Here is a 22,598-nt window from a genome sequence, read left to right as displayed (position 1 = left end):
TGCGAGATGAAGCCGGCTTTGCCTGTGCATAATAGATAGTGTCGTTAATTTAAAGCCACGATGAGATTAATCGGTCTGAAAGTATGAGAAGAGGAGAGAAGAGGAGAGGAAAGGAAAGGGTGTGAAACAGGAGTGTGTAAGGAGAGGTTGTCTCTCTCCTCCTCTGTTGCCCTCGAGTCTCACAGGATGTAACACTTCATCCCAACTCCTGTCCAGTCGAGAGTGACAGCTTGGTGATGAGGTGCTGGGTATGTTAATATATGCCAAGCCGCTTAGACACATCTTGTCAAACTGTCACTTAAGACAAACATGAGAACATACAGCATGGGTCTATACTTATCCCGTGCCTTAACAAAGGCTATACATTACCATCTACAGTATATAATGTGTCACATAAATATGCCCATAAAGCTGCTTTCACATGATCAGCTGCGCCGTTTTTTCCCTATGGAGAAATGTCCACCGAGCGCTCAAAGTTCAAATTATTTCAACTTTGACCTTGATTGCCGCTGGCCTTTCAAAGCACAACCAATGACATAACAGTTGCATGAAGGCAAGCAGGGGAGGTAACCATAGAAACAAAACTAAATAGCTGCCTTCACCTCGAGGCTCTGCGCTCGACCTCACGGTGAGCGCAGAGAACATTTCCTATCATGTGAAGGCAGCTTAACAGCAAATTGTTTTTTGTGACAATTCAGTGCAACAGCATAGGAGAGGTAGGAGAGGATGTCTATTACAGCGTGCACGTGTCTGTGCTCACAGCATGTGGGTGTGTCAGGGAGGGAGTAATGCTGGAGCTCGTCAGTATCATCGACACACAATTATCCATCAGTGAAGACAGAATTATGCAGGAATGAAAAACACATACAGTATTTGTATGTTTTGTTCTTATTAGTTCTTATTTTAAAACAGTTTTTAACTGATCATAATAATTAGACCAACTTTCGGGACGATCCATGACTCAGCTATCTGATGAGAGAACTCATCATTCATTTCAAACTCAGAACAGAAAGACTTTACAGCAGCTCTTTGCCTGAATGGTTGATTCAATTTGAATGGATCATTCATTCATTAATAATCAATGACAATATAGTAAAACATAGTTGTAGTAAAACAAAAGGTCTTAATAGGAGAAATCATAATTGTTGACAAACACTGTATACCAGGGGTCTTCAACGTTTTTCAGGCCAAGGACCCCCAAACTGGTGTAGCGTGGAGCAGGGACCCCCTACTGTTTATATTGTATAGAACATAAATAAAAAATAAATAAAATTGCTTTATCTTCAAACAATTTTGCGACCCCTCCTAAGGTACCTCCGCGGACCCCCTGGGGGGGTCACAGACCCCTTGTTGAAGTCCTATGCTGTATACTAATAAAACAAATTAAATGTCCTTATGCGTGCTTAGAACTACATTATAGTGTGTTATAAACCAATTTTAAATGTCTATGTAGTTTTTATAAATGCTAAATTGGTGGGTTCAAGTAAAGTAAATAAAGTTGTTCTTTATACTACAGGTGTTGCTGGAGTTCTGACCTGTTAAGATTATTCCTCTTCTCCATGCACCTTGGAAGTAGGGAAAGTGATTGCCACAAACCATATTAAACTTTCTAAACTGTTCTAACGCATTATCATGGGCACCTGACAGAGCTACCTACAGTGCTGTCCCAGAAAACTGGGCCAAAGTCTCAAAAAGTTGACGTGGTCGGTCTCTTCAGACCTTAAGATGATTTGAGAGCTTTTTAACTTTTGCACCTCACCAGATGCATTAGACACAGAACAATTTGTATATGTTGATGTTTCCAGCAGTCAGGGAATCAAGAGATGGGATTGGTTGGGTAGCAGGGCGATGAGGGCAAAAGTTTAATGGCTGTCCCCAGGTGACTGAGCTCATGCCAGCAGACCACAATAAATGGAGGATAATGGAGATAACAAGTTTGCTTTGGGTTAATTGATTCAGTTTTATGACTCATGGGATTAGGTTAACAGAATCAACAATGGGCTTTTGATCACAACGTTTCCTGTTGAGGTCACTTTCCAACAATAAGAAAGAGTGCTTGTTCCCATAATATCAACAGCCTTCCTCCTCTCCACAACATACACTCTGATCAAAAGAGGCAGTGGTATGGCACAAGGTATCAGAGCATAACGTGAATTATGCTGCGTTTGCATCATCTGTAATCGACTCTGACATTGCAATGATAGATGTTTTTGATGGTAGCTGCTTGAGCGCACAAGCAGGATGGAGTTTCATTTTACGATCCGATGGCGACACGCGCAACTGACAGCTGTCATCACCCTAACACAGATTTTTTTGCAGAGATTTTACCATCTGGCATCGTGTGCCTCTCGGTAACACACGAGAGGGAAGAACAGTTGGTGAGAACATGATTTTAGGTGGGCTGCTACCATGGCAACAGTAGGCTATAATGGATTTGGACAGCACCTTTGGCCTGTGGCAGCCATTTCTGGACCTTGATTTCGTTTGTTTATGTCTTGGGTTTTCTTCTTTCCACCTTTCTTTGTCACACACAAATACACCGTCTAATGATGCTGCTCATTACAGATGCTTGTCAATACAGCTAATAACCTCTAATAAAGAGCTCACAGAGCAGCACATTCAGCTCTTACTACGCCTAATTTCTTGAGTCATAATTGAAATAATTGCTTCCCCTCTGATTCATTAATCTAGTTGGCATTTGTTAGGACACAAGATGCAGGCGAAATGTAAAATAAATCACATGTATTCCTTTCTACCTCCAATCACATTGGGATGTGATTGGGATGGTAAATAGTGTACCAAGTTTGGCAGGGAACATAGAGTCTTTAATGCAATCCCAAGGGCTGCACCACCCCCTGATGCTGCAGCAGTCTCAGTGAAAATGCTTCATTACTGTTACTCCATGATGGGAGCTCAGCATCACCCGTCATCCAAAAAGTGCCATATTCTCTTGATTTAGTATTGCTGAGTCTCTCTCTCTCTCTCTCTCTCTCTCTCTCTCTCTCTCTATATATATATATATATATATCTCTATCTCTCTCTCTCTCTCTCTCTCTCTCTCTCTCTCTCTCTCTCTCTCTCTCTCTCTTTCTCTCTCTCTGCTCTCAAAGTATCTCTCTGCCTGTCATCTCATATAGAAAACATCTTTAGAAAGAGAAGGCAATTTATGAGGAAGCTGCCCTTTGAACAAGATGGATACAGCCCTGCCCACCTGTGCCCTGAGCCAAATCTCTAACATATTAAGCGTATTACTGTTATGGTCCGCCTGTCAAGTGCAAAAAGCTTGATCCGGAATGCTACAATGGAGCCAGATCTCTGTGACAATGTGGGCGCAACGGTCTTCGATGTTGCTGTTAGCCTGAAGTTTTATTATTTTCCTACAAACGGATATCAGCCAGGAGCAGGCTGGGTAATGGAATAGCTTTAGGTCCTAGCTGGTTTAGCTTAGCTTCCATCCTCCTGGGGTGGTCACTCTGCCCTCGGGTTGCGTTTGGTCCGGCAGGTTTTGGCTGGATGCTAAGAATATGCGGTGATCACAAACCTTTTAACAACAATTTAACATTTTGACAGTTTGTTTGGATAGCACATTTCAACAAAAAGTCAATTCTTGTTTACAAAAGCCACATTAAGATTAAAAAGAGCACAATAGAATAAAAATAATCTAAAACTGAGGGATTTCCAAAGTTATTACAAATCTCCTGAGGGTATTATAAATGCCTGTTCCAAATTTCCTGAAAATCCATGCTGTCGTTTTAGACATTTCACTGAAAACCACATCTCTGTCTATCGCATGGTGGCGTTAGATGAAAAGTCAGGTTGTCATTAAGTCTTTAGGACTCATGCTCTGTGAACCATATATGTCTGTACACATTGTTGTGCCAATCCATCCATTTATTGAGATAATAGCCTGGATAAATGAACTCTGATCTGCTAGTGGCACTGGAGGAAAGGTTTGAGGATTTGGATTTGGATATCCATCAATCCAACTGTACAGCTGTTTTGACATTTTTACTAAAAGACAAAAATGTCAACCATGTGATGGTGTTAGAGGAAAAAGTCACTGGGTCACTAATGTCAGTACGACTCATCCTCTAGGAATCGTGAATGTCTTTACAAATGTAATGCCAATCCATCCAATATTATCTGAACTGGAAATAAAACCAGCACAGCTGTTCTCAGTGTATACTGCTGGCTACAACAAAACACTTGCAAGTCACAGGCAAACTTCTTCAAACATTAATCATTAGCAGATATGACGTTCGATCTATAAGCAGATGTAACATTACAAATATGTCTCAGAAAGTACCAGAGGAGTCCTGGGAATGAGACGTCGGTCCCTCAGCAGACCACTGCCCCGGCACTGTCACTCCACTGAATATGATTGGATATCAGCATGCAGAACATGCAGCCCGTCACCATGGAGACTGACATGTATCACTCCAGTTGCCTGACGCACCCATTGGCGGACACAGTTGAGTCTCACTTACTCAGTTGCTGCCCAAAATTAAAGTGGAAACCACTCCGGGGGCTAATGGGGGATCCATTGAACAGAGAGTGAGACAAGCAAAGAGACAGATAGACGGATGCACTAGCTGACAGGAAATGACAGGATGATTGAGAAGAGCAAAAATTCAAAAGAATGGGGAGGGAAAGGATCAGGATTAACAGTGGAAACCTCTGTCCATTCCTCTGTATTGTGATGAATGCGTATCAGGTGTTCTCTCAGAGCAGAACTTTCTCATCTCTAAATCACTCTAAAACAGTAGAAAGTGTGCCAGGGCGACTGTTTCCTGTTTTTCCAGCAATTCCTATACCTACCATATTATTCATGATTCATGACACACGTGAGTTCATTTCTGTGTGACTTAAAGGCAGTGATGTATTGAAGGATATATCAATACCACATTGTAAAAATATTTGGGACAACGTACAGTCATTGACTATCTCAGAGTTAACCAAATGTCATCAGCAGTCCCTGTTACACGTAAAGGTCCTTCATTCAAGTGGAGTAAAGTACACAACTATTGTAATCAAAATAAAACATCAACATTACTTATTATAAAGAATGACCAATGTTAGTTTCGAAATTATTGTATATTATAAGTGGTGGAAAGGGATCAAAGAAATGTACCCAAGTACTATACAGAAGTACAATTTTGACTTGAGAACTCACTTCTGCTACTTTATACTTCTACTTCACTACAATTCAGAAGACAATATTGTACTTTAAGTATAAAGTAGCAGAAAACTAGTTAATGTACAGTAGGCTACTTGAGTAAATGTACTTAATTACTTACTGCTTAAAGTTACAATGTATTTTATCAGATTTTTTGACAGGTCAGGAGAGGTTCATTTTTGATCAGAAATCATCAAATTCACAACCTCACAAACTTCAAACAAATGTCTGCAGCAACGGATAAATATAATGTCTGTTGACAGTCACATGGACACAATGTTTGTGTTAAATATCAATTCATTACTTCCATACAAAAGAGCAGGGCTGACTGTCCTCTCACTTCCAAAGCTCAGAACACTTTGTATTTCATCCAGTAGAGGGCTCCCATATCAATTATTTGTTTCAGATAGTATTCCAAGAAGATAAGAGTAAACAGTACACACATTATATACTGTAAACTGTACAATTAAAATCAACTTCATTGGAAAACATATGAAGCATTTGACATTTCAGTTTTCAGTTGTTCTAAATATACTCACACTCACACATGCTATTCAATATAGTATAGATGAGTTAAGTTATACATAAATGTACACCAGTATGCTCCGACTATTGTTTTTGTATACAGACTATGTATTTTACAAGAAGATCTACTGTATATTCATAAAGTATGTGTCTGTAAGTACAATACATCTTTTTGTTTATCGCAGGGTTATTGCTCTGTAAAAATAATATGGGTGATTTAACAGTTCACGATGTTCAGCGAGCTGTGTAGCGCCGGCTAGAAGGAACAAGTTGAAGGAAATTGATTATGTGCATGGTGTGAGGTGCCTGTGGGGATATTTTCCCTACCTATCTCAGCCTATACACCCTTTTATTTTGCAAAAACATCTACTTTAAATAACATGTTATTCAACTGAAATAATTAGATTTGTGTACGTACTATTTACACGTATAGGATGCAACTAAATAACTCAAATGAAGGTTGAAAATCCATCCATCCATCCATCCATCCATCCATCCGGGGTTGGGTCGCGGGGGCAGCAGCTCCAGTAATGAACCGGGGTCTCGTATCGTATTAACAAAATATGCCTCAATGTTGTTATAAAAGTTTTAATTTTTACATAGAAGGGATGTTTCAGGGAGGAGACACATTACTGATATGCCGTATCTATCCTCTGTTAGTATCACCACACTGTCAAAAGTAATTCAGTAACACAAGCCGTCATGTCTTGTGTCCCTCTGAGGCGAACATTTGTAGTCTGTCAGTCGGCATCAGAGTTAAAAGACACAATATTTGACTTCCTACAGCAAGACGTGACTTTCTGTCTGTCTGTCTGTCTGTCTGTAATGGCTGTTTCTGTTATTTTAACATACGTTTCTATTGTGTTATAGTTGATGGACTTGCTTACAGACACTTTTTAAGAACATTTTAGCGTGTGTTAGTGTAAATATAGTGTGTGGCAAAGTCATTTGCTAAGAAGGTTTTAAAGCAAATAATGGTCTGACGCAGAGCACAGCTTAGGAAAATTCTGTTATTTCTCAAAAGCATTTGCAGATGTTGACAAAGAGGACGCCCAGTTAGAAGTTATGCAGTTAAATACAATTATTTTCAGTCCTTACATAGACTACCCAGCCTCCACAGATCTGGATGATAATATATTCATTCCCAATCAAGTGGCTTTCCCCCACATAGTTTACCTCTCACTCAGTTCTTCTCTAAACTACTTAATACATCCTGAAAGCTCTCAGTTTAGTAATTGCATAAAAACATGTTCATTTCGCTATATACAGTATATCTCAAAAGTGAGTACACCCTTTAGATTTTTGTAAATATTCTGTTATATCCTTTCAGGGGATAACATTATCCTACTGAAACTTTGATATAACTTAAAGTAGTCAGTGTGCTGCTTGAATAACAGTATAGATTTATTGTCCTTTGAAAATTACTCAGTACACAGCTGTTAATGTCTAAACAGCTGGCAACAAAAGTGAGTACACCCCATAGTGAACATGTCCTAATTGTGCCCAATGATGTTGTTTTCCCGCCCTGGTGTCATGTGACTCGTTAGTGTTACAAGGATTCAGGTGTAAATGATAAGCAGGGCTGTTAAATTTGGTGTTTTGGGCACAATTCTCTCTGAATGCTGGACAACATGGCACCTCATGGCAAGGAACTCTCTGAGCGGCTGAAAAAAAGGATTATTGCGCTTCATAAAGATGGCCTTGGCTATAAGAAGATTGCCAACACCATGAAAATGAGTTGCAGCACAGTGGCTAAGATCATACAGCGGTTTTCCAGGACAGGTTCCACTCGGAACAGGCCTCGCCAGGGTCGACCAAAGAAGTTGAGTCCACGTGCTCAGCGTCATATCCAGAGGTTGGTTTCCAAAAATAGACGTACGAGTGCTTCCAGCATTGCTGCAGAGGTTGCAGAAGTGGGATGTCAGCCTGTCAGTGCCCAGACCATACGCCGCACACTGCATCAAATCGGTTTGTATGGCCGTCGCCCCAGACAGAAGCCCCTTCTGAAACCGATGCATAAGAAAGCCCGCAAACAGTTTGCTGAAGACAATGAATCCAAGAACATGAGTTACTGGAACCATGTCCTGTGGTCTGATGAGACCAAAATAAACCTGTTTGGGTCAGATGGTGTCCGGCGTGTGTGGCGGCACCCTGGTGAGGAGTACCAAGACAAATGTGTTTTGCCTACAGTCAAGCATGGTGGTGGCAGCATCATGGTCTGGGGCTGCATGAGTGCTGCCGGCACTGGGGAGCTGCATTTCATTGAGGGACACATGAATTCCAATATATACTGTGACATCCTGCAGCAGAGCATGATCCCCTCTCTTCGGAAACTGGGCCGTAGGGCAGTTTTCCAACATGATAATGACCCTAAACACACCTCCAAGATGACAACGGCCTTGCTGAAGAAGCTGAAGGTTAAGGTGATGGACTGGCCAAGTATGTCTCCAGACCTAAACCCAATTGAGCACATGTGGGGCATCCTCAAGAGGAAGGTGGAGGAGTGCAAGGTGTCCAACATCCGTGCGCTCCGTGATGTCGTCGTGGAGGAGTGGAAGAAGATTCCAGAAGCAACCTGTGCAGCTCTGGTGAATTCCATGCCCAGGAGGGTTAAAGCAGTGCTAGATAACAATGGTGGTCACACAAAATATTGACACTTTGGGCACAATTTAGACATGTTCACTATGGGGTGTACTCACTTTTGTTGCCAGCTGTTTAGACATTAACAGCTGTGTACTGAGTAATTTTCAAAGGACAATAAATCTATACTGTTATTCAAGCAGCACACTGACTACTTTAAGTTATATCAAAGTTTCAGTAGGATAATGTTATCCCCTGAAAGGATATAACAGAATATTTGCAAAAATCTAAAGGGTGTACTCACTTTTGAGATATACTGTATAACCAATCTCCTGGCAAAGCTTGAATGTTTTTTTGTTGTGACGTTCAAATCACAGAATGAAAATAACAGATGTTTGGATTGTGACGGCCCACCCGTAGTTATATTGCATAATGTCTTGGATGGCTGGTTTTGTTAATATGAAAAAGGGATGTGAAATTGAATCCTATTTGTATCACATGCCTATGGTTGATCTGCTCATTTTGCTTTGCCTTTACTTGAAAATAATACGAGGGAAAAACAAAAATCCCTTTCTAAAAACTTGTCTCAACCTGTTGCAAAAACATTTTAGTGTCTCTTTCTGTATAACAGTTAATACATTAATATTGGGTGATCTGTGTACTCTCAGCCAGGAAAGTTTGAGCAGTCACACGCAAAGCGAATCAGGGGCTGAATTTGGCTTAGACTTCGGAAGAAATGGCTTATTGTTCCACGGCTGGCTGCATTAGTGGTATCACACAGCGCTCGTCAAAGTTGCACTAGTGGTTTCTGAAAAGAGGCGGCCTGAGTTAATTGCAGCATCAGACCCCGTGGTTGGTATGATTCCATCTCTCAAGAGGTCTCATTCACTCTCCATTCAAAGACCCTGATTGTACCTGACAGCTGTGAAAACAATATATAAACTACAAGAGAGGAGCTGTGCACTGCTGTTTTGAATCAGTGAGGTGTTATGAAAGAGGGAACGGGGGCGGGATCAGCACCTAGTTATAGGTCACAGCCTGGAAAAAAAGCTTTAAGCAGACAGGCAGAAGGAGACAGGAAATGAGCTGAGTATTTTGGAAGAGGAGCATGAGACTTGCCGCCCCCTGGTCCAGACATTAGTTATATACCTCATTAAACACCACTGAGACATAACTAACGGCAGCGGACAGAGTTTTAGTCTGTTGTCATGATTACTCAAGGACCTTTCAGTTTGCTATGATAAATTACTTTAGAGTCTACTACGTAACAGTTATTATATTGTAAGGATGCATAGAGTGTGTCCCTATAAACCTATGAAAGATTGGGCCATGGTAGTGGTTTAAATCACATATATTAGGCTTAGGTTAACCTAAAATACTCTTAAATCTAATAAATGTTACGTGTGGAGGCATTGTGCTTTAAAGGGACATATACTTGTAAGATATCGTTTCACTTTTCACTCATAATTAAGGTTTTATTAGCTTAACGGCTTGTCTTTCCAGAACCAATGCATTGGTTAGTCATGATAAACAACTGACCTTCCTGTCAATACTTTACTGGGTTTTTTTTAATGTTTAGTAGAAAATGGTTTCGTCTGAAAACAGTTTAAATTAGGTTCTCCACCAGCACATAATGTACAGCAGCAGAAAACAGGAACTTCCACACAGCTTCAGATAACAAAACACTTTACATGAATGTTTTTACTGGCAGTATTTGAGTAATGTTACTGAGCCAAAACAAAGAAAGTTATTTATGGGAAGCAAGATCGCAGGCCATTCCGTAAAAACAAAATACTAAACATTTTAGTACAGGATATTTCTTAGGAAGAGAGATTAACTTGGAAATAAGAAGCCCGGCTCAAACATTTCCCTAAAGCAACTCTTCTCTTTATACGTAAACTTTAATGATTAAAGCTATTCATGCCATTCTGTTCCGATTAAGACATTGTCAGTCTTGTCAAAATATATGAGCAACCACCCACACAAAAAACAATACAGAGATAGTATAAAGTTCAGAGAGAAAACGATGAACAAACCAAAGCTTCTTTGCAAACAACGTGATCTGAGAGGCATGCAGTCCTGAAAGGATGTTGGATGAAGGACAAATATCTTTTCATATAACATGAACAAACCAGGGAGAGCAAGTGTCGTGCTGTCTGAAGCGGCTCTCTAAAGAAGTTGAATTTGTCAGAACAACTAAAATAATATTATATATATCAATGTCGATATCAAAATGTTTTTCATTTTCATATCAACCTTTTGTTCTAGTGTTTGATTATCTGATTTCCATTGTAATGCATTTTGTTCCAAGGAAGGATCTTGGAAAAGTGCCCTGACTGAAAATCAACACACTCAGTTGTACATAGACCAATCAATCATTTCAAATGTATAAAAACATCCAGGGCGGTGGAGAAAAGGAGGAAACAATATCTCTGTTGCGACACCAGGAAGTCTCATGACTTTGCTGTTATTAGATTGTGTGACTAACAACCTGACCTGTCTTGGGAAATTAATGGTTTGTGAGAGAATGACGCCAGAATGGTGCCAGCACCAACTGGATGCTAACGGCTTCAGCCTGGCTAAGGGCTCCCTCCTGCTGGAGATTACTTCAAGATGACCACTCAGGGCCTTTCACTAGAACATGGTTAAGGGTTCATGTGTATTAATATCAGTTACGCTTACAGGTCATGGATTTACTCCACGCTAATCATATGAATATGACACACCAGATCAGTTTTCACACGTTATTGGCTGCTTTTAAGCCCTTTCTCTATTCTAATCAATGCTAACTTGAAAATGGCTTTTGTGTTAAAGTGCATTCTCCCTATTTAGCTGCACTGTGAAATCATAATGTCTCTCAAATGTCCATGTTGTTCATCCAACTGCTGTCTCTGAGATAAATGAAGATCTCTATCTCTGTCTGATCTCTATCACAGGCTTGATGATGGAGCCACCAGTCCATCTTCCTGCAATGATAGTATTACACACAAACACGGACACAGTGTGGAAAAACTGATAGTGTAATTTGTCTAGTATGAATCTTGGTTTAGTAGATTCGGAAGAGATTGGAGTGTTAATATTGACATCACACAGAGACATTAACGCCGAGTTGTCCCCTGTAGTTAGTCCACTGTAAGTCACTCTGGATAAGAGCGTCATCTAAATGACAAATGTAAATTTAAACGCAATTTAGTGCAGTAAATGGATTCTCTTGTCTATAATGGACAGCCAGTGCATGAATATTTTCATTAAGTAGCTTTATTCAAAGTCCAAGCACACATCTACTCCACTTTAAGTCTGAGGAAATTACATTACTAAGCTCATATGTGAATCGTTGGGAAATTTATTTTAAATGATATGTGATAATAATGATTATTTTCCACAAAATATAACTGTTTTTGCTGAAATTCTGAATACCTAAGACAGATGTCACCCTCCCACTTTGAACTTCCAGCTCAAGTGGCTGTATACTGAAAAATATGTATACAGTCATAAAACAGCCAATAAATAAACTACGCCAGCTCACTAACACATAGACATGCCGTGTGTGATGTCACTCGGATGAGGGCAGGGGACAAACAGGAGAGAGAGAGAAAAAGAGAACATGCTGACTGACGTGGGCTGATATCCTTTTAATTACAGTTTTCTATAAGAGAGCAAGTCAGACACAGACTGAGGAGTGTAAGGGAGGGAACAGTGTACCCGGGCATCTGGACGCTTCACATCTGGACTTACTCAGGAAGAATGACTCTTCAATCTACAAGGTATGCATAAGCTTCATTTGGTTTATATATTGTCATATATTTATACAAATTTATACAGATACTTGCTCTAATGTATCGACCTGTTCAGATTTATGATACACCAAGATTTGTTGGGTGACAAAATCACAGTAAACAATACAGTGAAATACAGCCAAAAAACTAGGAGATGAAAACCTTTTTATCTTCTCATCTATTCCTCTAAACATGTTTAATGTTATATATCAGTTAGCCAACTCTCTTTTTTTGCTTTATAAACTTTGGTTAAATGTTTTGTAGCAATTGTAGATGTGTTGATTGAATGGAAGCCTGAATGAAAACTACAGTGATTGCAGTGCATCATATCTGAGCTCAGTTTTGGCCCCAAGTATAAGACTTTAAACTAAAAACAAACTCTTCTGTGACACATTTTATTTAGACCTGCGCTCTTAAATTGTAGCTCTATTAATTATTGTTTCTTGATACATTCAGAAAAATTCTCAAATGTGTATCATTTAAAAACGTTCATGTATTGGTTCAGTGCAAAACAGATTCCCAGGCAACTAAGATTGTGTTGTGCAGAGCAAAGTCAAATGCGCCTAGGGAAGTTATGAGGAACAGATCCAAGCATGTTGTTAATTATTTGTACATTGGGACAACTGTGATGCAGGTTATAAGGTAATACTAATTGATTTATGGGTGGATGCAGGGCTGCTGGTGGTACATGTAAAGGTTGCAATGCAGCAATAAGTAGTTCAAATAGCAGTTAGAGTGGAGATGGACATTTAGATAGACCGCTCTGTTTTATGATGAAGTTAGAAGAGCTCAAAGAGCTCAGAGGCTTCATTCATGTTGTTATGGTAGCTTCTGCTATTTTAGTGCACTACAAAGCTCACACGGCTTGAACGTATTTAAAAGAGATGTACAAGCTTAGCCTTAAGAAACATTAAGGCCAGCTCAGGGGATGACCCTATAATGAACATTTCCCCAAAAACAGATCACACAGCTGGACCCAGTTGGATTGTGTTACCTTTGGACAGAGCCAGGCAAGGGTACTGCAGTTGTTTCCCACCGCTTTAAGTCTAAGCTAGGCTAACCAGCTGCTGGTCCCTGCTACATATTTACTGTACAGTCATGAGATGGTTTGATCCTCCCATCTAACTCGAAAAAATGTATTTCAATGTCAATTGTCAATGCTCAGCTGTTTTTGTCTTTTGTTCTCCACAGCCTACCAGACTTCAGCACCACAACTTTATATGGAGATCAAAACAAGACCAATGACACAGATTGCCCTGATCTGTACGACTGGGAGTGGCTCCATACCAGCCAGCCGGTGTATATCCTGATCATCACTGTGCTGGGAATCATGTTCAATGTGTTTGTTCTGATGGTGTTCTGTTTTCATAAGAAGGCATGCACCGTGGCTGAGATCTACTTGGGCAACATGGCAGCTGCTGACCTCATTCTGGTGTCCTGTTTGCCTTTCTGGGCTGTCTATGTATCCAATGGTTTCATTTGGCCATTTGGTCTGTTCCTGTGCAAAGTCGTCAACCTGGGTATTAAGGTGAACGCCTACAGCAGCATCTACTTCCTCGTTCTGGTTAGCATAGATCGCTATATGGCACTTGTGCATACAATGTCCCATGGCAGAATGCGTCGGCCAAAATATGCCAAGCTAGGCTGTTTGCTGATGTGGGGTTTCGGCTTGCTCTTGAGTGTCCCCACACTCGTTTTCAGGGAAGTGAGATACTTTCCCGAGTTTAATGTACATGCATGCTTTCTGGACTACCCAAGCATCAATGCAGAGCTGCTCTTTGATGGGATTCTGATAGTTTTTAGCTTCATCATCCCCATTTCGATTATCTCGTTCTGCACTGTCAAGATTATTCATGCTTTGAAGATCCAGGCGATAGAGAGGTTCAATGCTGAGAAAACGGAGCAGAAGGCCACCAATCTGATGCTGGCAGTCCTCCTGGCATTCCTTGTCTGCTGGGTGCCATTCCACGTAGTCACCACACTGAATGTGCTCTTACGAGCTAAACTCATGGGAGGGTGTCACCTGGAGTCTGTCCTAGACATCTGCAATCAGATCTTTACCTACCTCGCCTTCTTCAACAGTGTTCTCAACCCCATCCTCTACGTCATTGTAGGAAAGAACTTCCGTAAAAAAGTTTGTGAACTCTTCAAGCAATGGAGAATTTGCAAAACAGCCACCCCTGAGTCCTCACGTTCATCAAACCTGTCCGCTACACTGAAGACTTTGGTATAAAATATTACTTTCAAAAGCAATGTACCCCTTAAAGATGCACAAATGATAAGCTAAATTCAATATTAGATTTTTAGTGGATGTTGTATTGTACCCTTGGTCAAAATATATATACAACACATACAATACCTGTTCTCAAAAACATAAACTAGCTTTAATCATTTTTAAGAAATGTAGATATAAGCCCATACAAGGCTTGAATGGATTGTTTTTATAACTTTATAACAGTTTCAACACATGCATTAAACTACAGCTTCTTTGTTTCTTGATGGTGGTGTGATTTAAATCAGCCTGGTTGCTGTAAAAATATTTATTTAAATACATAAATACAATTTTCATATTCTGTCTTGTATTACTAATAACTCATATTGTAAATAGCAGCAGTATTTGTTTTTATTTGAACATATAACAGGTCAAATAAAACATACATATGGTTTGTCCCATGTCTCGTTGAATCTTTATAAAGTATTTCAATGTTGAGTTGAGCACAAAAACTAGAAAATGTGAGAGAGAACGAATAACTGCTGTGTTTTCTGGTGTTTTTGACTCATTGTCTGCAAAGTTAAAAACAGGATTATGTCAAAGATTTTCCAGTGGTGACACACGAGCACGCTCTTTTTTGTTGGCTGTATGAATATTGCTTGTCTCATGTTACATTTCTCCCCACACCACCATTTAATTGGCCAATGTTGACTCATTGTGGGCTGTGGTCGAGGGTCCACCCCTAGTTGTCCCGAAAATGAAAGTATGTTGTGCCAAACAGGAAATCTTTGTTACGAGTCAGGATTTACCACCATTGCCAGAGCTGGAAATGTTTGTGGAACAAAAAAAACATGCAGGCAGACAAAGTTACCTCAAAATATAAATGAAATGCCTGCCAAAAATACTCTGTTTGACCTTGTTCCATGAATTCTTGTCTGCCTTTCAGGATTATGCTAATCAGTTTAGTTTACTATGTTCCACCTTCTGAGTGTAATAAAAACTCAATGGCATAATGCTCAAATGTTGGGGTAAAAAAAACTTTATAAGGCAATACAGGAGGTTGACGTACTCCTGTTGGTAACATACCATGGAAGTGTGTCATCTTTGTAAAGCCGGCCCTCAAATGTCAATCTGCCAAGAGAAACGTCTCGCCAGAGGCCTAAAGCTTAAAAGCTTAGTCCAAAAATGTATTTATTCTCTTCTGAAAAATGAAAAATAATATGCACAATATCTGCTGTATCATCTTAGTTTGTATATCCTTACACAAAATGTGAGCAGAATCAGTTGGACTTCATTTCCATTGCGTGTATGTAATCATCCTCTATGTTTGTAAGTCCACAATCACAGACATATTCGGCACAGTATCTGTTGCTAAGACACCTCTTTTTGACTCCGGCATGTGCGTGCTGTGTGCTCAGACTGATAAACCACCATTAAATCACTAACAGTCCATTAAATTAATTATCCCTTCTCCCTCTGGAACTCAAATCATGATGTGAAAGTAACAACACATACATTAAATCTGTTGACACAGTTAAAAGGTTTTACTGTCATATGTATTAGAATTGAACACACCCTTTATTTCTAACTCTAAAACCCCTGTTTCTGTGGAGCAGCTTTTACAGTGATCCACGTTACTTATGGAGAGTGCCGCAAAAGATGAGCTTTTCTGCAACCACACAGATGCATGGGACTGGGTTTACACCATGCAGCCTGCCTACATGTCCATCATCTGCCTCTTTGGAGTGATCGGGAACTTCTTTGTGCTATGTGTGTTCTGTCTCCAGAAAAGACGCAGCACTGTGGCCGACATCTACCTGAGCAACCTGGCAGCAGCTGATCTCCTCATGGTTTCCTGCCTGCCGTTCTGGGTAGCAACTGTTATCAACAAGTTCCACTGGAGGTTTGGAGAGGCCATGTGCCAATTTATCAACATTGTCATTGGGATGAATTATTATTGCAGTGTGCTCTTCCTTACGCTTGTGAGCATGGACAGATACCTAGCCCTCACTAGACCCCTAACTCAGGGGAGAGAGAGACGGGCCTTCTGGGCACGTGGGATTTGCTTCAGTATCTGGATTGCTGGGGTCTTGCTCAGCTTCCCTGCTGTCCTCTTCCGCTCTGTCCAGTTTTTCCCTCATCTGGGCATTGACGCATGCTACCTAGCATATCCTCATGAAGGCTGGAGATTGCGCTACAACATGACTGTCAGCACTGTAGGCTTCCTTATCCCTGTTCCTATTGTGTCCTTTTGTAGTTATCACATCACTAAAGTCCTTCGGCGCAGCCAGAAGATGAGAAAAGGAAGCAGAGGCAATGTGGAAAGGAAGGCGGCGTATCTCGTTCTTGTCGTTCTGGCTGTGTTCATTCTCTGCTGGCTGCCCTACCAGGTTTTGATCTTCCTGGATACTTTGGATCATTATGAAGTTGTCTCGGGATGTACTTGGGCATACGTGTTGGACATTGGAAACCAGTTGGCTACTTACCTTGGCTATAGTAACAGCTCATTGAATCCTTTCCTGTATGTGATTGTGGGGAAACACTTTAAGCAGAGGGCAAGGGAACTGTTTAGACTGGTGTTGTGCAGGAGGAAAAGGCCGTGGGGGAAGTCCAGTCATTCTAAATCCAATCTCAACTCAACTAAACAAACTGAGAGTACCAAAATATAAATCTACTTACACATATAGAGAACAGTTTGACCAAAAACAGCTGTTAGAGAAAGTAGTTTACAATCAGTGCAAAAAGAAGTCAGACAAAACAAAAACAATTATAGAGTCAATCATTAACCTATGGCCACTTAAAGGAATAGTTTGACATTTTGGGAAATACGCTTATTCACTTTCTTGCCACGAATTAGATGAGAAGGTTAATACTACTCTAATCGCTGTAGTCTAAATATAAAGCTACAGCCAGCAGTCAATAGTTTATCTTAGCATACAGACTGGAAAGATGGGAAAACAGTAAGCCTGGCTGTCATGAGGTGACAAAATGTGTGTACCAGCACCTCTAAAACTCACTAATTAACACATTATCCCTATTTGCTCATAACCCCGCCTTAAAACCAAACTATGTTGTTTTTACACTTTTGTATGAATTCAATATATGAGATCATGTGTTGATTACTGATCTTAGAGGCCTTGTTTCCAGTCTTTATGCTAAGCTAAACTAACCAGCTTAGGGGGGGCTTTGGCTCAGGAGGTAGAGCGGTCAGAAGGACGATGCCTCGCTCCCTGGCCTCTGCAGTCTACATGTCAAAGTGTCCTTTGGCAAGATACTGAACCCCATACTTCTGGTGAGTGTGCGTGTGAATGTTTATTGCTCCTGATGAGCAGGTGGCACTTTGCGTGGTAGCCTCCACCACCACATGTTAGTGTGTGTGTGTGAATGTGGTATTGCTTGTGTTGTCGCTTTGAGTGGCTGCTAAGTCTAGAAAAGCACTAAATAGATACAGTCCATTTACTAAACTCTTTGTTTGATTTTTTTAAATTATATTTCTGGAAAGAATTTTAGTGAAGTGTGAAATTAATTCTAGATGTAAGAACATAACGTTTTTGATAAATAATGTTTGCTATCCTGCGTTGTATTTGTCAATCTTGAACTTGATGCCATATGATTATGATTATTTTTAACAGTTAGTTTCCTGTTGTTCCTGCTAAACAAAGCCAAGGTGGGCTGTCTTAACAAAGCTTACTTTGTTGTTATCCAAGGCTGTGTTTTCTACTTCTATAATGTTTGTCTATACCAGGGGTCGGCAACCTTTTCTATCTAAAGAGCCATTTTGCCCCCTCTTCCACCAAATAAGATTTGTCTGGAGCCGCAAAACATATTTGATAACACAGCTTATAGATTTAATATATAGTTATACTACTGTTGCATTTATGAAATTACAGAATGATAATAAAAGAAACTGTTGCTATTTTTACCTGTTTTAACAAAGGAAAACACCAAACTCTTTTGAAGAGAAGGAAAGAATACACAAGCATGTTTAGGCCTACTTTGAAATAAATTAAACACAGAACTATGCAGCCTATTTGAGTCCTGCCCATATTTGTTGTATAAAATACAATGAATATAATATAAAAATGCATAAAACAGCAAAAAATACAATATAAAAATTAAATGAATAAAAAAAGTAGCCCACTTTGAAAAAAACAAAAACGTATAGCTGCAGCCTAATATCTTGAAAAGAGTCAACATAAAGAAATAGACCAGTTTGTATTTAATTATGTTCGTTTCAGTGTGTTTTCATCCACATGGAGGTGGTGATAATTTCTTTGGCTTTTAAACAATTAACAACAGCTTCACAAATGTCCCACAAAATGTCTTTCAACATCACATTGTCTGTTGTTTGCTCATTTCTCGCCACATATCAAGCACACAGGTCAGCCAGCATTGTTGTCAGGGAAAGCAAATGCATCTGTCTGCGCAGAATTAAACAACTTTCCTCCAAAACTTATCTTTTTTTGGTTTTATCCATGGTTAGCATACCAAGTTAGGCGGGGGGTCTGCAACTCAAGATAAGCCACCTGCAGGGAAAGGCACCGCGCCCGTAGACGCAGGAGAATGTGACGCATTTTTTAGTTGATGAAATATTTTTAAAAAATATTTTATTTCAGTGTCACAATATCACCTCGAACTCCAAGATAAGAGGTGTTCCCTTTGAAAGATTGTCCACTGTGCAACAAAAAATACATGTTTTTTAGTTTTGTCAAAGCTACAGGGAGCCACTTCTTAGGGGTTAAAGGGCCGCATGTGGCTCCTGAGCCGCAGGTTGCCAACACCCGGTCTATACTGTATGTGAAGAGTTCAATATTTTTTTTTCTTCTGCGCTATCGATATAATAAACACTGGAGTAAACCATATATCGACAAAGCATTTGAATTACAGAAGATAAAGTGTCCACTGAGGCTTTAAAAAAGATAATTTCAACTTTTTTCAAGATAGTTTAACAATGCATGAGTGTTTCTTGTCTTCAATAAAGTATCTTCTTTAACTATTAGAAGCATGTCTTTGTGTCTTTGTTTTGATAAATAATTGTTTTTCTACAGTGACAATGAGCCAGATTTCCTTTCAGAATGTCTTAATGGATCTAGTGTGCTCTCATCATTATTTATTATTGACCATAAAAAGGATGCTGCAGTCTTATACTCATTTTTAGATAATAATTCCCATTACATACTGACAAAAAACATTGTTTATATTTTGTATTCTGTCCAATTTGATTGTGTGAAATTGAGAATAAATTAGGAAAGGATAACTAACATATGGATACAGTGATGCATAAAGATATGTATAAATATTGTATTTATTACTTAGGCGAACATTTATAATCTGTGGATGAACAGTAATGCACATAACATCTCAACATCAAAGCATACACAGAAGTACTACCTAACAGGCAATAATCCTGTTAATCTCTTAAATCAGATGGATGGGTATTCCTATCAACTGCACGTCATTTCCCCTTTGGAACATATGTAGGTGATAATTCTACTTTTAAAGTAATACAAACCTTTAAACTAACTTCCTAGCTTCCTTAATAGTCTGCAGTAGTGCTAATGAAGTTGAACATATTTAGCGCGCTGCAGTTTTAGTCGTCTATAATATGTTCACGGACCATATTTTTACTTTTTCATAAACAAGTTGATTCATTGAACTTCTTAGTGAAGGGTGTGGAAGAATGCAACTATAAACAATATGGCTCGGAGAAGGTCTCTCCTCTGACGTGCTGTGTACTCTCACTGGGATCTCAGTGTACACATGAGTCCTGCTCCAGACTTGTCTGCTATCGTTTGCATTGTTGACCAAAGGAGGAACATTTTCATGAAACGCACGGTAAGAACTTTACATGTTTTGAGCATCGAAATCTGTACTTTAAAAATACTAACAGGTGCTAGACAGTCTCAACACTCAGCGCGACAAGAAATAATGTGGTCAGTTTAGCTTTCATAAAAGCATAAAATGATTTAAGCTACTGCTTGGAAATACATTTCAATAAGTTATGTTGGCAAATATTTATTTTGTTAAAGGGAAGTTAAGCAACTTGTTCATTTGTGGCTGCTTGTTTTTTCTTGGCACTAAAGAATCAGAATCAGAAATCCTTTATTAGTGCCACGACAGGGAAATGTACCATGTTACAGCAAAATAACAAGGAAGTAAAGTGGCGAGTACACAATTAAATAGAATAAAGTAGAGTAACAGTAGTATAAGTACAGAGTCATTGATACAAAGTTGTAAAAGTGAATATTGCACATGGCAGTGATAGTTGCACAACAGTGGTGGAATAGTCTGTTCTTGGTGTGTTCTTGGTGTGTTCTTGGTGCCTAAAGCTGCCTAAATATGAATGTTTATCATGTTTTATTATTTTTTTGTTGAACCTAACATGTTTTGTTTTTTTAATCTGTGATGCAGTAGCTGTCAAAATAACACAGCGTCATGTGTTTTATATTTAAAAAATGAAAATGTTCTGATGAGTAAAGTCTAATTATTTTGTTTCCTAGCCCATGGAGCCAATGACGCTTGAATCTGTGACAACCCTGTGGTCTGAAAACAGCAGTGCGTCCCTGCCATCTGCTCCATCAGGGTCTCCAATCTCTGCAGAATGGGAGCTGGTTTACTCCATCGTTCCCCCGTACATCTTCACTTTATCCCTGTTTGGCCTTCTCTTTAACAGCTTTGTCCTGGGTGTGTTTTTCACCCACAAGGATCGCCTGACTGTAGCGGAGATCTACCTGAGCAACCTGGCGCTGGCTGACTTTATTCTCCTGTGTGGCCTACCCTTCTGGGCGATGAACATCATCAACGACTTTAACTGGCCGTACGGAGAAGTCTTATGCAAACTGGTCAACTCCATCATCATCATAAATTTCTACACTAGCATCTTCACCCTGGTCATGATTAGTGTTGACCGCTACCTGGCACTTGTGAAGACCATGAAGGCCAGGTGGCTGAGACGGACACTCTATGCCAAGGTGATCTGCTTCATCCTGTGGATATTAGCGGTCGCACTGAGCACGCCAACCATGGTTCACAGAAAGGTGAAGTTCATCAACGAGATCGAGACAATGTCCTGTATACTGGATTATAGTCATGACAGCTCTTGGAAGTTGGCCCATCAGATTCTAATGAATGTGCTGGGCTTTGTCCTGCCTGTTCTGGTAATTGTTTTCAGCAGTGGGAATATAATCAAGGCTTTAGTTAAGAGGAAAGAGAATGTCGCTTTTAATGACATTAATGACACAAAGGCCACATTACTTGTGTATGCTGTCACACTACTGTTCCTACTGTGTTGGGGTCCCTTTCAGGTCTTCACCTTCATCGACACACTCTGTGATGTCCAAGCGCTGGATGAGAAGCTGTGGTTCCACACTCTCGATATAGGAGGGCAGGTTTCAGTGTATTTGGCCTTTCTCAACAGTGCCCTGAACCCACTGCTGTATGTCTTCTCAGGGCAGTACTTTAGGAGGAAGGTTAGCGCCATCTACAGTAGGACTATTCATTATCGCAGAGGATCAGATATGACGACATATCAACGCTCTGTTGTGTCCACTTACATTAACAGAACCGAGCAAATAAAGCCTGTGGTCATTTTTAATGCATAGAATCGGATGTGACATGATATCCTCCACTTCCGTAGCTGTATATGGAAAAACCTATGCAATATACAGGAAATTAGTCTGAAGTTGTTATTGTTATTGCTAACAAAAATAATGCTGTTATGTGGTTTAACAGCACTATCCAAAGTTGTTTTGCAGAAGTAATGGACACAAAAAGTGATAATGACAGTAATTGATAAATGGAATAAAACACTTATGTCTTGCTCTGCAGACATGCTGTGTGTTTCTGAATCTGACTCCACAAAGCAGTTTACACTCTGCAGGCCAACCTAAGAGAATGGCCACCCATGTACTTTGTGTGCATTCCCCTTGTACAGTATATCTTGACATGTAGACCAAACATTTATTCAGTAGTAACATATGCAGTTCTGCAAGTTTCTCTTTAGTATAAACACTCAATTTAAGCAATTTTTATGTATTTCTGGAAAGATTTGTGTAATCATCTCAATTAAACACGTGAAGTACTATAATAAACAACAATAACATGAATGCAAAGACATGACAAAGGCATAATCTGTTGTAAACTCATAATTATCACAATAAACAAACTTTGTTGAGTCAAAACCAGTGTGAATGGATTCAACTTGATGAATTTACTTACTCAAATTATTGCAGTTAAGCAGCATGTCATTTTTATGTCATTTTGAGTATTGCCATTTTTAACACCTTTGATTATAAACATTATACGATATAAATCTAGTAGGCCCTCTATA

The 22,598-nt window shown here is 39.7% G+C and overlaps 3 protein-coding genes across 3 annotated transcripts; all 3 read left to right on the top strand.

Annotated features, from left to right (window-relative positions):
- The first annotated feature begins 11,949 nt into the window (after positions 1 to 11,949).
- Positions 11,950 to 14,732, top strand: LOC115027525 (B2 bradykinin receptor-like). Its single transcript, XM_029460897.1, has 2 exons — positions 11,950 to 12,045; positions 13,249 to 14,732. The coding sequence occupies exons 1-2, from the start codon at positions 12,026 to 12,028 to the stop codon at positions 14,288 to 14,290; spliced, it is 1,062 nt and encodes a 353-aa protein (XP_029316757.1). The 5' UTR covers positions 11,950 to 12,025; the 3' UTR covers positions 14,291 to 14,732.
- A 1,177-nt stretch (positions 14,733 to 15,909) lies between these two features.
- LOC115027708 (B2 bradykinin receptor-like) lies at positions 15,910 to 16,938 on the top strand. The gene has a single exon (XM_029461184.1). The coding sequence runs from the start codon at positions 15,910 to 15,912 to the stop codon at positions 16,936 to 16,938; it is 1,029 nt and encodes a 342-aa protein (XP_029317044.1).
- Positions 16,939 to 20,772: 3,834 nt separating this feature from the next.
- Positions 20,773 to 21,870, top strand: bdkrb1 (bradykinin receptor B1). Its single transcript, XM_029461147.1, has one exon. It carries the CDS (start codon positions 20,773 to 20,775, stop codon positions 21,868 to 21,870), a length of 1,098 nt encoding a protein of 365 aa, XP_029317007.1.
- The last annotated feature ends 728 nt before the right edge of the window (positions 21,871 to 22,598 follow it).

Source organism: Cottoperca gobio, chromosome 22 (assembly GCF_900634415.1).
Source record: "Cottoperca gobio chromosome 22, fCotGob3.1, whole genome shotgun sequence".
Taxonomy (NCBI): domain Eukaryota; kingdom Metazoa; phylum Chordata; class Actinopteri; order Perciformes; family Bovichtidae; genus Cottoperca; species Cottoperca gobio.
Note: the sequence above shows the minus strand (reverse complement) of the source record. Positions and strands in the feature narration are given on the sequence as shown.

What these genes read in the sequence shown, in the direction of transcription:
- bdkrb1 (XM_029461147.1), top strand. Translation starts at nt 20,773, where the DNA reads ATGGAGCCAATGACGCTTGAATCTGTGACAACCCTGTGGTCTGAAAAC.
- LOC115027525 (XM_029460897.1), top strand. Translation starts at nt 12,026, where the DNA reads ATGACTCTTCAATCTACAAG. An exon ending in ATGACTCTTCAATCTACAAG is followed by an intron (nt 12,046 to 13,248) that starts GTATGCATAAGC and finishes TGTTCTCCACAG; the next exon opens with CCTACCAGACTTCAGCACCA.
- LOC115027708 (XM_029461184.1), top strand. Translation starts at nt 15,910, where the DNA reads ATGGAGAGTGCCGCAAAAGATGAGCTTTTCTGCAACCACACAGATGCA.